Source organism: Herpailurus yagouaroundi, unplaced genomic scaffold, assembly GCF_014898765.1.
Source record: "Herpailurus yagouaroundi ecotype Mexico unplaced genomic scaffold, PumYag 77, whole genome shotgun sequence".
Taxonomy (NCBI): domain Eukaryota; kingdom Metazoa; phylum Chordata; class Mammalia; order Carnivora; family Felidae; genus Herpailurus; species Herpailurus yagouaroundi.
Genome location: NW_024412388.1, coordinates 35,940,598 through 35,954,630, shown reverse-complemented (window position 1 = coordinate 35,954,630; position 14,033 = coordinate 35,940,598). Strand labels below are relative to the sequence as shown.

At 50.9% G+C, this 14,033-nt stretch overlaps 2 protein-coding genes across 9 annotated transcripts; one reads left to right on the top strand and one right to left on the bottom strand.

The window, feature by feature from the left end:
- Window positions 1–46: 46 nt before the first annotated feature.
- MUTYH (mutY DNA glycosylase) lies at window positions 47–7,651 on the top strand. 8 transcript variants are annotated; one of them, XM_040470037.1, is made up of 18 exons: window positions 47–154; window positions 3,033–3,166; window positions 3,249–3,353; window positions 3,469–3,589; window positions 4,107–4,288; window positions 4,378–4,417; window positions 4,540–4,613; window positions 4,752–4,793; window positions 4,869–4,940; window positions 5,016–5,129; window positions 5,215–5,312; window positions 5,392–5,536; window positions 5,618–5,681; window positions 5,858–6,049; window positions 6,153–6,289; window positions 6,374–6,526; window positions 6,718–6,759; window positions 7,457–7,651. In XM_040470037.1, the coding sequence occupies exons 2-18, from the start codon at window positions 3,119–3,121 to the stop codon at window positions 7,586–7,588; spliced, it is 1,761 nt and encodes a 586-aa protein (XP_040325971.1). In that variant the 5' UTR covers window positions 47–154; window positions 3,033–3,118; the 3' UTR covers window positions 7,589–7,651. The 8 variants fall into 8 exon arrangements, with proteins under 8 accessions (XP_040325971.1, XP_040325977.1, XP_040325975.1 ...); XM_040470041.1 differs by lacking the exon at window positions 3,033–3,166 and having other exon boundaries at window positions 87–154; XM_040470040.1 differs by lacking the exon at window positions 47–154 and having other exon boundaries at window positions 2,920–3,166; window positions 3,277–3,353.
- A 522-nt stretch (window positions 7,652–8,173) lies between these two features.
- HPDL (4-hydroxyphenylpyruvate dioxygenase like) lies at window positions 8,174–10,059 on the bottom strand. The gene has a single exon (XM_040470048.1). It carries the CDS (start codon window positions 9,548–9,550, stop codon window positions 8,432–8,434), a length of 1,119 nt encoding a protein of 372 aa, XP_040325982.1. The 5' UTR covers window positions 9,551–10,059; the 3' UTR covers window positions 8,174–8,431.
- Window positions 10,060–14,033: the final 3,974 nt, after the last annotated feature.

The following is a 14,033-nucleotide window of genomic DNA, read 5'->3' as shown; positions in this document are numbered from 1 at the left end:
TCGCAGACGGGTCTGACTTCCGTTCACACGACCCGGGCCTGGCGCGGAGGAAGTGTCCCAGCGCGCGCTTGGACCTCTTTGGCTGGCACAGCGTGGATTGGAGCCACGCCCTCTGGCGTGCGTCGGGAGCCGGGCCTTGGAGACTGCGTGGGAGGTGGGCCTTGGAGACTGCGTGGGAGGTAGGTAATTCCTTCCCCGCATGCACCTTGTGGGAACGTGGGCGGTAGCTTTACGCTGTCTTCGTCCGCTCTGCCCAGGTTTGAGGATGGGGTCCGGGCTCCCCAGAGGAGGTGGTGCTACCCCGGTGCAGCCTAAAGCACGCATAGGAGTTATGCAGAGACGGGAGTGTGGGGGAAAGGATATTTTGGGAATAGGCAAGTTCTCAGGGAGGAATGGGAGCTTCGTGTCCAGGAAGTGAAAAGACGGAGAGGGGGACGCGAGACGAGGCTGCCAGAGGGATTAGAGCCACCGACTGGCTAGGAAGCCTTTGAAATAATATAGGGAAGTGATAATAAGGACTTGAGTTAAGGCTCCGGCAGTAGGGACGGCGAGGAAGGGACAACTTGTAAGCACTTAGGAGGTATGTTTGACCTAGAGGGTGATTGGACTTGACTCCTGATACCGCGAGAGACCTGTTCTTTCTCAAAGGCTCCCGTTCTCATCTCTGGACCCACAAGGAGTCAACCCTTTCGTTAGTTAGTCACTATTTCTAGCTCATCTTCAACTTTTCTCTCTCTACTGAGTCTTTTTCATCATTATTCAGAATTGTTTGGGTTTCTCCCATCCTGTTGTTTATCGTATACAGCTTACTTAGCACTGTGCTAAGCTCTGGGGACTCAATAGTCAACAAGAGACTCAGTACTTGCTCGTGGAGTTTTATAGTCAAGTGGGGGAAGCAGACAGTCATCAAACAAACACAAATGTAAAATTACAATTAGTGTAAGAGGAAAAATGGAGAATTACACAAGAGGATAATACTGGGGGCTGATTTGGACATTTAAGTCAAGACCTGAAAGAATGAATAACTGTTGGATGAAGCACAGGATAAGAGCTGTCCAAGCAGAGGGGAAGGATTGGGTGAGGTGTCAAGGTGGACAGACACCTGGATGATTGAAGCAACTATTTAGGCAAACAAATGGCTGGAGCAAAGTGAGTGAGGGGATGAGGAAGGTGGGGATCTTTGGAGCTTACAGAACTATTTTAAGAGGATTGGCTTTTCAGAGCAATGAGTGTGACAAAGTGCTCCAGTGGCTTACAAGGTACTTAGTGATTCTATGCCCCCCACCTTCTTTACCTCTTTGACCTCATCTACTACTTATCCTTCCTCAGTCTATTCTAACCACACTGGCTTCCTTATTATTCTGCAAACAAGCACCTTCCTTAGGGCTATTCCACTAGCTCTTTTTTAGTATGACTTTCCCGTGGCTAGAACATGGCTAACTCCTTTAACTGCCATAAATCATTGGTCAAATACCACTTTAATAAGGCCCACCATGACCATCCATGTGCTTTGAAATCGCAACATTCCACCACCACCACTCCTATTTCCCTTCACATATTTTTTTTCTGTTTATCCTAGTATTTACCACCTGACAGCCTATATAATTTACTTACGTGCATTATTTATTTTTTGCTCTCCATTAGAATACAAGTTCCATGAAAACAGGAACCTTTGGTGTTTTATTTCCGAAATATTCCAAGTACTTAAAACTGCTCGGCACAAAGTAGGCACTACATAAATATTTATTCAGTGAATTAGTGGGAAGCCGTTGAAAGTTTTAAGTAAGAAAGTGACACGATCATGTCTTATAAGATTGCTTTACTCTTTGGAGAATGGATTGTAGAATGAATTACGGAGCTAGTGAGTTTGGTGAAGGAAGTTTGGCTATGAAGGGGAGAGTGGGTGTTGTAAAAGGGATTGAGGAGCAGGGCCCTGAGCTTGGACAGTTTAGGAGAGACCATTCTTTAATGGGAGGAAGGAAAAGGAGAATGCAGATAAGTGTAGAGTGTAGCAAATCTGTACATTCATTTTTTTTTTTTTCTCTGAGGGAGCAAGCAAGCTCTTTTGATGAAAATGAGGTGATGAAGTTAAGTTTTAAGGAGAGAGTTTGAAGCTTCAGGGACTGCAGTATAGCACAGCACAAGAGTGCAGTCTCTGGAAGCAGACCTTTAGGGTTTGGGTGAACAAGTTGCCTAATCTCTACAAGCCTCAGTTTCCTCATCAGTAAAATGGAGGTAATACTAGAAAGTACCTAATGGAGTCATCTGGAGATTGTGCGAGAAATTGGTAAAACACTTAGCATAAGGTCTGGCATATGGCAAACCTTCACTAATTGTTAGCTATATAGAGAAAAGTGCACCAAAAGAACAGTAAGGGAGTAGTGAAGATCAATTTCTCATTGAAATTGAGACCTATTTCTCATTACTAGTGGCCAGCCAGCTATGATTTACTAGATCAGGAAAAGATTAGGAATAAAAAATAGCTCATCCCCTCCCACCACCACGCCAACTTGCCATCTGCTCTCAGGCAAATCTTTTGCCATCTCTGGGGCAGCTGGGTGGCTTAGTTTAGTTAAGCATCCAACTTCGGATCAGGTCATGATCTAGCGATTTGTAGGTTTGAGCTCTGGATCGGGCTCTGTGCTGACAGCACACAAAGAGCCTGGAGTCTGCTTTGGATTCTGTGTCTCTCTGCCTCTCTCTCTCTCTCTCTCTCTCTCTCTCTCTCTCTCTCTCAAAAATAAAAACAAACATTAAAAAAAAGATATTTTTTTAATATCTTTAATGCTTATTTTTATTTTTGAGAGAGAGAGAGAGAGAGACGGAGCACGAGCGGGGAAAGGGCAGAGAGAGAGGGAGACACAGAATCTGAAGCAGGCTCCAGGCTGTCAGCAGAGCCTGACGTGGGGCTCAAACTCATCAACTGCGAGATCATGACCTGAGCCAAAGTCAGACGTGCAACTGACTGAGCCACCCAGGCACCCTAAAAAAATATCTTAACATCTCTGATCCTTGGTTTCTCCTTTCTGCAGAATGGAGGTTGGATTGCATGACTGCTAAAGCCTGTTTCGGTGTAAATGTGCCACATCTCTGAGCAGATAAACTTTCTACCTGCCCCATGCTCTTAGACATACCTAAAGAAGCCCTGTCCACACACACAGTCACAGTAAACATCAGGGACACACATACAGGTGCTCCTGTACAGCCCCCAGCCCAGCCCCAGCCTCTTCTTTTATGTGTGTCTCCAGGACTATGCTAATGTTGGTCCCTCTGAAGTCACTTGCAGAAAGAGCCCTACTGGTCATACCTCAGTGCCACAGCCAGCCAAGAGCAACCCCATGAGCATCTGGAGAGTAAGAAAAGCTAGACACTCTATAATAAGTGCTGTAGAGAAAGTGGCTATACTCACTGAAGGGCCCCAAGATTCAACCTCATTGTGACAGACTACTTTGGGCCTTTCTCTTCTAGGCCATCATGAAGAAGCCACGAACCACTGTGAGGAGTTGTCGCCAGAATCAGGCGTCTGGCCATGAGGGAAGGGAGAAGCAGGTCCTTAGCAGCAGCCAGGTCAAGCCTTCTACCCCTGATGGTGAGGAGCTTGGTCTGAGTCAAAGGTGAAGGGGTTGGTTTCGTTGGCCGTGAAAGAAAGGTCGATTCAGGCTGGGAAGACAGCGTGGTTGTGCATCAAGGCTTCAAGGGACTAATTACGATCTAATTCTGACTTTGCTGTGTAACTTTGGGATGATTTCTCTGAGTGGCTGCTTTCTTACCAGTGACATGGAGTGGTAGCTTGTGTATTTCCTTCCTCCTGTGGCTTTTGTGGGATCAGATGAGTTTATGAGCCTGAAAGTGTTTTGTAAATGGGAAAGTCCTGAACAGGTACACATTATGCTTGGCTGAAACTGTTGGATTTTCATCGTGACCCAGAGACAAAGGAGCCAGCACTACCACCCTAGGAAAGTTAAGGCTAGAAATTTGGTTAAGGTTACATACACAGCATTTTGGTTTGACTCCAGGTTCAAAGCTTAAGCAAGGGTTTGGGGGAAGCACTAAGGTGGAGCAGCCAGACTACAGTGCCCTGGGTACCTGGTGCACTGTCCGTGCAGGAACTATGCCTAAGTTTCCTGAGGCCCCAGCAGGCTTGGCCAGGCGGCAGAAGGAGGTGGTATTACGGGCCTCTGTCTCCCCATACCATCTATTCAGAGACACAGCCGAGGTCACAGTCTTTCGGGAGAACCTTCTGAGCTGGTACGACCGAGAGAAACGGGACCTGCCCTGGAGAAGGCGGGTAAGCAGGCTAGGGGGCAGGGACAGTGGGGTGGGGGGTTAGTGCCAGGCCCCCTCCACACTAACTCCTTGTCTGGGATGCATTGGCAGGCAGAGGGTGAGGTGGACCCTGACAGGCGGGCGTATGCTGGTGAGTGCATCTTCTGAGAACAGGGCTGCTTTGCCTGGATGCCCACTGGTCTGGGGTGTAGGGGCTGTGGGCTGGGAGCAGGGCAGCTCAGCAGTGCCCTCATGCCAACCCCTCTCCCCCAGTGTGGGTCTCAGAGGTCATGCTGCAGCAGACCCAGGTTGCCACGGTGATCGACTATTATACCCGATGGATGCAGGTGACTTCAGGGAAAGAAGGGGAGGGTCATTGAGCCAGACCCCAGAGAAAGCCTAGCCTTTGGGGTGGGGGTAAAGAAGGCTTCCTTCACCTCTCTCACCCTTGACCTTACTTCCTTTTGATCACTTTCGGGCTCTAGAAGTGGCCAACGCTGCAGGACCTGGCCAGTGCATCCCTGGAGGTGAGTGCCACCCTAAGGTAGGGGGAATGGGGACAACTGAGGACTGACCACTGATCTCTCTGACTCTACCCACAGGAGGTGAACCAGCTCTGGGCTGGCCTGGGCTACTACTCTCGAGGCCGGCGGCTGCAGGAGGGAGCCCAGAAGGTAAGGGGGAGACAGGGAGGGTGAGCCCCAGGGCCTCAGGTAGCACATAACCTTGAGCCTTCCCACCCCAATCAGGTGGTAGAAGAGCTAGGGGGCCATGTGCCACATACAGCAGAGACTCTGCAGAAGCTTCTGCCTGGCGTGGGGCGGTACACAGCTGGAGCTATTGCTTCCATTGCCTTTGGTCAGGTGAGTCCATAGCCCACCCCTACTTTGTGTGTGCCCACCCACCTTCCTCCCAGACCAGGCTGACTTCTGGATTCCTCTGTGCCAGGCAACTGGTGTGGTAGATGGGAATGTAGTACGGGTGCTGTGCCGTGTCCGAGCCATTGGTGCTGATTCCGGAAGCACCTTTGTCTCCCAGCAGCTCTGGTAGGATATTGGGGTAATAGGGGAGACTGGGAAGGGTGTCTCCAAAGTGTCTTTGGGTTACAGCAATGTTTCCTTGTAGGAGCTTAGCCCAGCAGCTGGTAGACCCAGCCCGGCCAGGGGACTTTAACCAAGCAGCCATGGAGCTGGGGGCCACAGTATGCACCCCACAGCACCCACGCTGCAGCCAGTGCCCTGTGCAGAGCGTGTGCCGGGCACACCAGAGGGTGAGCCATCTGGGGAAGGGGCAGTCAGGGGTCCTAGAGGGTGACCCCCTTCCCTATGACACCTTGCCTTATGCCTCTTAGGTGGAGCGGGAACAGCTCGTAGCCTCACAGAGCCTGCCAGGCAGTCCTGATGTGGAGGAGTGTGGTAAGTACCAGCCCCAGCCCTTCACTGCACTGTCATGGAGCTGCTTGTGGAAGCATCATTCTAGTTAATCCTACAACTTGAATAAGATTCTGCAGAGCTGGGCCACGGCCGGCTCTCTGGGGTTGGCATCTAAGTTCACCTAAGCCTGAGTGGGGCTTTGGGATCTCTCTTCCCAGCTCCCAGCGCTGGACAGTGCCAGCTGTGTGCGCCTCCCACAGAGCCCTGGGACCAGACCCTGGGAGTGGCCAACTTTCCCAGAAAGGCCAGCCGGAGGTCCCCCAGGGAGGAGTGCTCTGCCACCTGTGTTCTGGAGCAGCCCAGGGCCCTTGGGGGTGCTCGAATTTTGCTGGTGCAGAGGCCTAAGTCAGGTACCTGGATCCTTGGAGTGGAGGGCAGTGGCATGAGCAACACGGAAGAAATGGAGGAGTCAGCAGCTAAGGCCCAACCACACCTGGCTGTCCTTCCTCTCAGGTCTGCTGGCAGGACTGTGGGAGTTCCCATCTGTGACTGCAGAGCCCTCAGGGCAATGTCAGCGTGAGGCCCTGCTGCGGGAACTACAGAGTTGGGTTGGGCCCCTCCCAGCCACCCACCTCCAGCACTTTGGGCAGGTGAGTGACCAGTGGAAGGAGCAGGAGTAATGGCTTTGTGGACATATCCACAGGCCTGTTTCAGTCCCTTGACCCTCCCTTCAGGTGGTCCACACCTTCTCTCACATCAAGCTGACATATCAAGTATATGGTTTGGCCCTGGAAGGGCAGATCCCAGTGACCACCACACCACCTGGAGCTCGCTGGCTGACCCGGGAGGAGTTTCACACCGCAGCTGTCTCCACTGCCATGAAAAAGGCACTACCTGTGTTGTCTTCGTTGTACCTTTTTGTGCTTCCTATATGTTCTATGTGAACCTATTACTGTGTAAAAGGAAAAAACCATATTTTAAACAGATGTACTAGGGCATGAAGTTGAGAGAACAAAGGGGTCTGGCTCTTCTGGGGAAAGATGCCAATCCTGCACTCTCCCCCTCTGTCCTTGGCTAGGTGTTCCGTGTATACGAGGGCCAACGGCCGGGGACCTTCAAGGTGAGTCTCTTGGCCCTCACCCAGGCATCTCTCCCCAGGCCCGAATCCACAGGTTTTCAGTTGAGTTAAATGACACATGTTTGGATGAACATTTTCCACACCAGGCTTCACCTTAGGGAGAGGAACAGTTCTTATCTTGAAACCTTACAGTCTAGGGTCCAGGGTGGAAAGGGAATAAGAACAAATGATGTTAACAACAGGGTCACAGGTATGTGAAATGCTTGTACCAAGTTTTGTGGTTTGTAAGGTGGAGAGCTTTCAGTTCTATCTGGGAGGCAAGGATCAGGAAAGCCTGCTTAGAAGATGCAGCTGGTATTCTGGGTTCAAGAAATGAATCATTTTCTCCAGGTCTGGGAGGGGAATCAGCAGTAAGAATGTTCTTTCCAGGCCCAAGAGTAGCATGAGCAAAGGTGCCACAATGCAGTCTGCAGTGCTCAAGGAGCTGTAAGCATAGCAGGGTCTGTGCAGGCCAGTCAGGGCCATGAACACCAGGCCACTAAGGCATTTTTGGTGGAGAGGAGTGAGGTTTGTATCTTAGGAAGACTACCTTGGGCTGCCATATAGAGTTGATAGAAGAGGTTGGAAGGTTTACAACATTCAGGCTAGAATCTGAGCTCTATCACTGCAATGGGGAGAGGAGTGGAAGGAGAGGACTCTGTTGCCCCCTTATTACCTCCTTCTTTTGGCTTCTGCACAGGGTTCCAAAAGATCCCAGGTGTCTGCTCCATCCACGCAGAGAAAGCCCAGCCCAGGCCAGCAAGTCCTGGATAGTTTCTTTCGGCCCCACCACCCCACTGATGTATCCAGCCTCAACAGTATGGCGCAGTGACACCGCTGGAGCCCCTACTTCTTGAGAATCCTGTTGTTTAATAAAGTGCTTATTTTTTAGTCATTTTGGAGACTTCCTGCCCTCCTCCTAGTCCTCTCATTCTTTCTCTCTGGGGATCCCAGAAAGTGGTAAAGTCCTGCTTGGTGCTGACTTCTGGCCAAGCTCCCAGCCAGCCCTGGGCAGTGGAGGTGGGCATTCTGTCCAGAGTGATCTGTCCTCTCCTAACCTCCAAGAGAGAAGGAGAAGGCAGCTTTAGGGGGCCCCTGCCAGTGGCTGACACCCGACACCCTTGGTCCAGGTCTTTGGTCAGCTCTGACTGGAGTAGTGGTATTGTCTTAGAGCAGGTGGTTGGGCTCAGCCCTGACCCAACCCTTCCCCACCTGCAGAGGCTGCTCCCTGGGGAGAAGGGAAACACTGGGAGGATTTGTTCTGTCATAAATTCCTACCTCAAATACTAAATTTATATCTGCATTGTTTCATATGTAGTGAAACAATACAGAAAATCAGGGAGTTAATAATAAAATTAGGGGTGGGGTGAAGGGAAATGGGATCAGAGGTCACAAGGAAGGTTCAAAAGTATTGATATATTCTGTTTCCTAATTACGTAATTCCTTTATTCTTTATATCTTGCATATATATTAGTTATAGACTATGTAAGAATATTTCATAGTTTAAAAGAAAAAATAAAATCCCACCTCTTTGGCACCCCAGTGAGAGATTCAAGTTCTGGCAGGTATGGCCCTGGGGACAAAGCCCTCTCCACTCCAAGCCTCCATGGGTGTTTCTCCGTTGCAATAGGCCCTGTGCTCCAGGACAGGAGGGTGAACCCAGCCCCAACCCTTCTCAGGTTTCTTGGTTCCTGGAGGCTTGCTCCTCCTGCACCGACTGCCACAGGGCCCGGATGTTGCCCTGGCCAAAGCCTGTCGCCCCCTGCCTCTGAATCAGCTCCAGGAAGAAGGTGTCCTCTGGAAAGAGAGACTTGGTGAAGACTTGAAGCAGAAACTTGCCTTCATCGCCATCTAGCAGGATCCCCTGTCGGGCTAGCCGGCTAGGCTCATGCCCAGCAGCTAGGATTTGCCTTTCCTTGCCCGGCTGCTGGTAGTATGCCTCAGGAGGAGCCAGGAGCTGGCCCCCCGCCACTGCTACCCGTTCAGTGGCTTCTATTATGTTCGGCGTGTACAGCCCCACGTGCTGCAGTCCTGGTCCCCTGTGCCGGGCCAGGAACTGCTCCACCTGGTCCTGTCCACTGGCAGCCCCTGGCAGGGACTCAGCCAGTACAAGGGTGGGGGCAGAGCTGCCTGGCGTGGTCTGCAGGGCGGTGAGCTTCAGTCCCCCTGGCCCAGATCCTGCTGTCACCTCGAGGCCCAGCTCCGGATCCTCACCTGGGCTCAGTGGCAGGTGGCGAAAGTCTAGGCAGTCGTGGAACCAGCGCATCAATGTTGGGGAGCTGCCACAGGTGCAGGCCAGGGTCAGGTGGTCCACGTGGCTGACCCAGCCTGGGCGGGTTGCACAGGGCACAGGCCTGAAGCCCGGCAGGAAAGGCCCTCCGAAGCCGGCGCGCTCCAGCAGAGTCAGGCTGAGGTTGCCCACAGGTGATCTGACCACGGCATAGGTGGCGGTGCCCTGAGAATCCCTCACGCTAACAGGGGGCACCGGCACGCTGCAGCCCCGCGCAACCAACGCCCGGGCGGCAGCGCCCGTATCCACCACGTCGAAACACAGGTTGGTGGCGCTGGGCACAGCATGACGTGGGTCCAGGCCGTACAGGGGCTCCTGGGGCCCAGCGCCCTCGTTCACCAAAAAGACCGCGTCGCCGCTGCGCAGGGCCAACTGCCGCCAGCCGTCTGCTTCCCGCACCGCCAGGGGCTGGAACCCGAAGAGAAGCTGCAGATCTTGGGCAAGGGGCTGCCCCGCGGGCACGTGGAAAGCGATGTGGCACAGACGACGGGCGGACGCGGCCATGGCGGTCCAGATGGTGACCCTGCCTGTCCTTCTCCTGGGGCCGTTCACCTGTCCTTGAGAACTCCCGGACTCTTCGTCCCAGGCTTGTCGTCGGAAGCCTGTGGAGTCCAGTTTTTCCCGCAGAGCGCGTTCCTCGCTCTTTTCCGGGGAGAAGTCACAGACCCGACCCCCTTAGGGGCTTGCGGTTCTCCCTGCCACGCCCTCTGCAATCCGGGTCTGCCTTGCGACCACCCGGTCTGCGCTGCGCTTGGTGAAAACCGCGTGGAGCCAGAGCTAGGGCGGAGCAGGAGGGAGGGGGCGGAGCCCGGGACTCTGCAGACTTTTCCCCTCCCGCCCAGACGCAGTCGCCGAGGGTACTGTAGGGACGCACGGCTGCTCTTTCCCAGAGCCTCTGGCTGGGCCACACCCTTTGGCACTGAGCCTCCCTTCTCCGCCCCCGGAGATCACAATAGCTGCCTTCATTCGGTGCTGGACTCTGGGCTCTCTCATCCTTTAAACCCAGAGCAAAGGGAACAAGCCCTAGCTGGGGGAGAAGCCAGAATCCTTCCCCGTCTCCCTACCACCCCCCACCCCCTCCCGAAGCCCTGAATTTCTTACCAGTGTCATTTCTACCAGTTTTACCTTAAAAAGTCTAGAGGGGGCACCTGGGTGGCTCAGTCGGCTAAGCATCCAGGTCCTGATCTCAGGGTTATGAATTCAAGCCTCACATTAAAAAAAAAAAAAAAAAAAAGAGTCCTAGAGAACTTTGCCTTTAAGTCTTGATGTTCCTTTAAAACGTTAAAAAAATATATTAAATGTTTTAAGTTACAGATTTTCTTAACTTCCCCAAATTAGTCCAGAGAAACATGTTGTATAAAGATAGGTCATTTATATAGCTTCTACAAAACTCTCTTCTTTCTCTCTGATAATTTCTCAACTGCACCTATCTCTTTCTTCAGCCCCACTTCTCTTTCAACAATCTTTTATCCCCTGTTGCAAGAAAGATTTGGAGAAAAATCTGGTGGCTCAGGATCTGAAAGAAACAGCTGCAGTGGTGTCCTTTCTCCAGGTCCTGACCCTATTTGGACTAGAACTCAAGCCCTCCTTGCTCTTTGTACCTTCCTGACTGGGTACTGGGCCAGAGAAGTTTTCTGTGAGTGTTTCTGGCCTTAAGACCCAGAATTGTGTGAGATTTGTGAGAATTGTGTGAGAATTGTGTGAGACCCTGAATTGAGCTAGTGGCTCTTGGAGGGTTTGGGAAGGGCACTCCAAGAAGGGTAAAGATAAGCAAAAGGTCAGTGAGGAGGGGCACCTGGCTGGCTCAGTCAGTATAGCATGTGGCTCTTGATCTTGGGGTGGTGAGTTCAAGCCCCACATTGGATGTAGAACCTAAAATATGAAGAAAGAAAGAGAGAAAAGAAAAGGAAAGAAAAGAAAAGAAAAGAAAAGAAAAAGTCAAATCAGTGAGGAACATGAGCCAAACCCTTAGAGGAGCAATAGAGCATAAAATTGGGGAGACATTTGGTATGGATACTATGGTTCAAAGCATTGCAAAGGAGATTGTCAGGGAGCCTGATGTAATACCATTGAGTTTCATTGGCAAGAGGAAGAAGGCTGTGATGGAGGGACAGGGCTGAGAAAAAGAGGTCTGGCAGGGTATTCAGGCTTGCAGCCAGGAAGGCAGTACCCAGAAGCTGATCAGTGGTGGTAAAAGGCACTTGGTGTTATTCTGTGGACTAGTAAATTTAGAACATGGGTTCCAAAAGCCAGACAGACCTGGGCTTGAAAACTACCTCCAATATTTAGTAGTTGTATGACTTGGGGCAAGTTGCTAACCTTCTCTGAGCCTTAGTTTTCTCCTCTGTAAAAATGGGAATAATAATAGTACCTACTTCATAGGGTTGTTGTGATTAAGGTAGAATATGCTGCAGCCTGGCAAAGGATCTAGGATTTAACCTGTGAGCCTGGGCCTGTTATGTGGGAGCAGAGCAAACAAAGTGGGCTGGGTAGGGACACATGTCACAAGGAGAGGGGGCTGCAGTAGGTCCCAGAATAACAGCCACATTAGGACTACTCCTCTCTCCCTAGGCTTGAGCACTGGGAAGGCACTATGAAGGTCCTGGCTTTGCTGTGGATTCTGGGGGAAGGTCCCTGGGAATAGTGCTCCGTGAGAGCTGGGGCAGAATAGGCTATCTTTTGCCCCCACTATCATGGTCAGGGCCCCAAGAGAGAATAGACTATCATGGTCAGGGCGCCAGGTGAGCGGCTCTAGTGCCTCCAGGCCTTTGGTCCAGCCAAAGGGGTTTCCTCTCAAGGACTCTATGTGTGGACAGACAGAGCAGAAACAGGACCCCTGACCCATCATTTCCCATTTGCTCTTGAGGGAGAGGGTAGATTTCTGAAGGCCAAGTGGGGCTGTTTTAAAGAAAGGGTGATCTTGGTTAGGGCATAGTTGCCTTACAAGGGCACTGTGCTTGACCTTGGCCCTGGGCACAGATTCAGCGCTTAGGAAGCCAGCGCGGTGGGGTACAGGTGGTCATTGATGTTGGTCTCCCTCCAGGCCAGACTCCAATTCCTGCAGCCCTGCTGGCATCTGAGCCGTGACCAACGTAGGACTCCTGTTTCCTAGCAGTCCCTGAGGAACTTTCGCCTGATGGGTCCTCCGTGCCTGGCCGCCGTTGTCTTTCTCCTGGGGATAAGAATGCCAGGGGTGGGCTCTGGAGAGCACGCAGGTCTAAGGGGGTGAGGCGATGGCGCTGCAGGAGGCCTTCTGCCACACCTGCCTTCCACAGTGGCCAGGGCAGCGTAGGTGGAGGTGGGGACTGTGGACCTGGAGCCAAACCGGCGGAGCCACGCCCCTCCTGCAGCTGTCAGTCAGCTTAAGCCCCGGGGCTAGAGGAGGTGCACTCTCTTCCTTAAAAATCCTGACCCCCACCCTGTCCTGTCTCTTCTCTCCCAGCCTAAAAAGGTGGGTGCTTGAACTCGCGCGTCTCTGGTCCCACCTCGCCATTCCCCTCCACTCTAGGGCCACGTGGGTGACTATCAGCTGCTGTTTTTAACGTGACCTCTAGGTGTCACCCTTGGTCTCAGCTTAACCCGCCTATCTCAAGCCCCTTCCCCTGGAGGAGGCGGGCCCGGAAGTTCCCGCCTTTCTCGCCCTGCCTCTACCTGATTCCACTTCTCTTCCGGTCTAAGGAGTGCTTGTCTTTTTACAAGGGGTGACCTGGCAGACCTTACAGAGAAGGTGAATTTTGTGTATGTATGTATGTATGTATGTATGTGTGTGTAGTAAAATACACATAACATGGTAATATTTACTGTGTTAACTATTTTTAAGTGTACAGTTTGTGGTATTAAGTACATTCATATTGTGGAGCACCTGGCTGGCTCACTCGGTGGAACAGGAGACTCTTGATCTGCTGATTGTGGGTTCAAGCTCCACATTGGGTGTAGAGATTAGCTACAAATTAAATCTTAAAAAAAAAAAAAAGTACATTCATACTGTGCAGCTATGATAGGAAACCTTAGGAATCAGTAGGCAGAGAGGGAAAGATTAGGACCTGAGGAGAAAAGAGAAAAGAACATACTTTGGAACAATGCTGGGAGTGTCTGACCACAGCAAACCCTCAGGCATAAGGTTCCTCTTAAGAATGTAACAGATATTACCTCCCCCTCAGGTTTCCCTCAGGAATTTGACAAAAGACCTGACTTAAAAGAAGTAGTAGATGGTATGGCCTAAGACCACACCTCATACAATGGAAATGAGCTGATCAAAAAGGAATGACTAGGCCTTTAGAGTTACCTAGCCAATAAAGGTAGAATCTGAGAAGGAACAAGAGGGAAGGGAAGGGGGTGCTGACCAGAACCTTATAAAACAAAGGCTCTTGCCTATCATCTCTGGCATTCACTTTCGAATGTCCTCTCTCTGTAAAGAGAGCTTTCATACTATTCTTCTTTTTTGGTCTTATACTCTAATAAACTTTTGCCTGCTGCTCATTTTGTGTCCACCTCTTCATTCTTCGAAGGGGTGAGACCACGAACCCAGGGTATTGAAAGTAAAAAATCCTGCAACACAGCCATCACTACCATCTATCTGCGGAACTCTTAACCTATTCCCCAGCTGAAACTCTGTCCCCAGTAAATAACTCCCCACTCTCCCCTGCCTCCAACCCCTGGAACCACTAGTCTACTTTTGATCACTCTAGGAGCTTCATATAAGTGAAATCATATACTATTTGTCTTTCTGTCCATCATTCCACCTTAAAAGGATCTAAGGTCACCAATGATCTTCAGTTGTCCCAAGGACAATCTTCAGATCTCATCTTACTGCCTCTCAGAAATATTTTATTGCAGTTGACCTGACCCCTGTCTTCTTTCTGAAATACTCTTGCCCTGGCTTTTATAACATCATACTCACCTGGTTTTCCTTTGGTCTCATTATCTCTCCTATGCTCATTTTTATTTTATTTTATTTTATTTTATTTTATTTTATTTTATTTTATTT

What these genes read in the sequence shown, in the direction of transcription:
- MUTYH (XM_040470037.1), top strand. Translation starts at nt 3,119, where the DNA reads ATGCTCTTAGACATACCTAAAGAAGCCCTGTCCACACACACAGTCACA. An exon ending in CTTCCATTGCCTTTGGTCAG is followed by an intron (nt 5,130 to 5,214) that starts GTGAGTCCATAG and finishes CCTCTGTGCCAG; the next exon opens with GCAACTGGTGTGGTAGATGG. An exon ending in ACCTCCAGCACTTTGGGCAG is followed by an intron (nt 6,290 to 6,373) that starts GTGAGTGACCAG and finishes CCCTCCCTTCAG; the next exon opens with GTGGTCCACACCTTCTCTCA.
- HPDL (XM_040470048.1), bottom strand. Translation starts at nt 9,550, where the DNA reads ATGGCCGCGTCCGCCCGTCGTCTGTGCCACATCGCTTTCCACGTGCCC.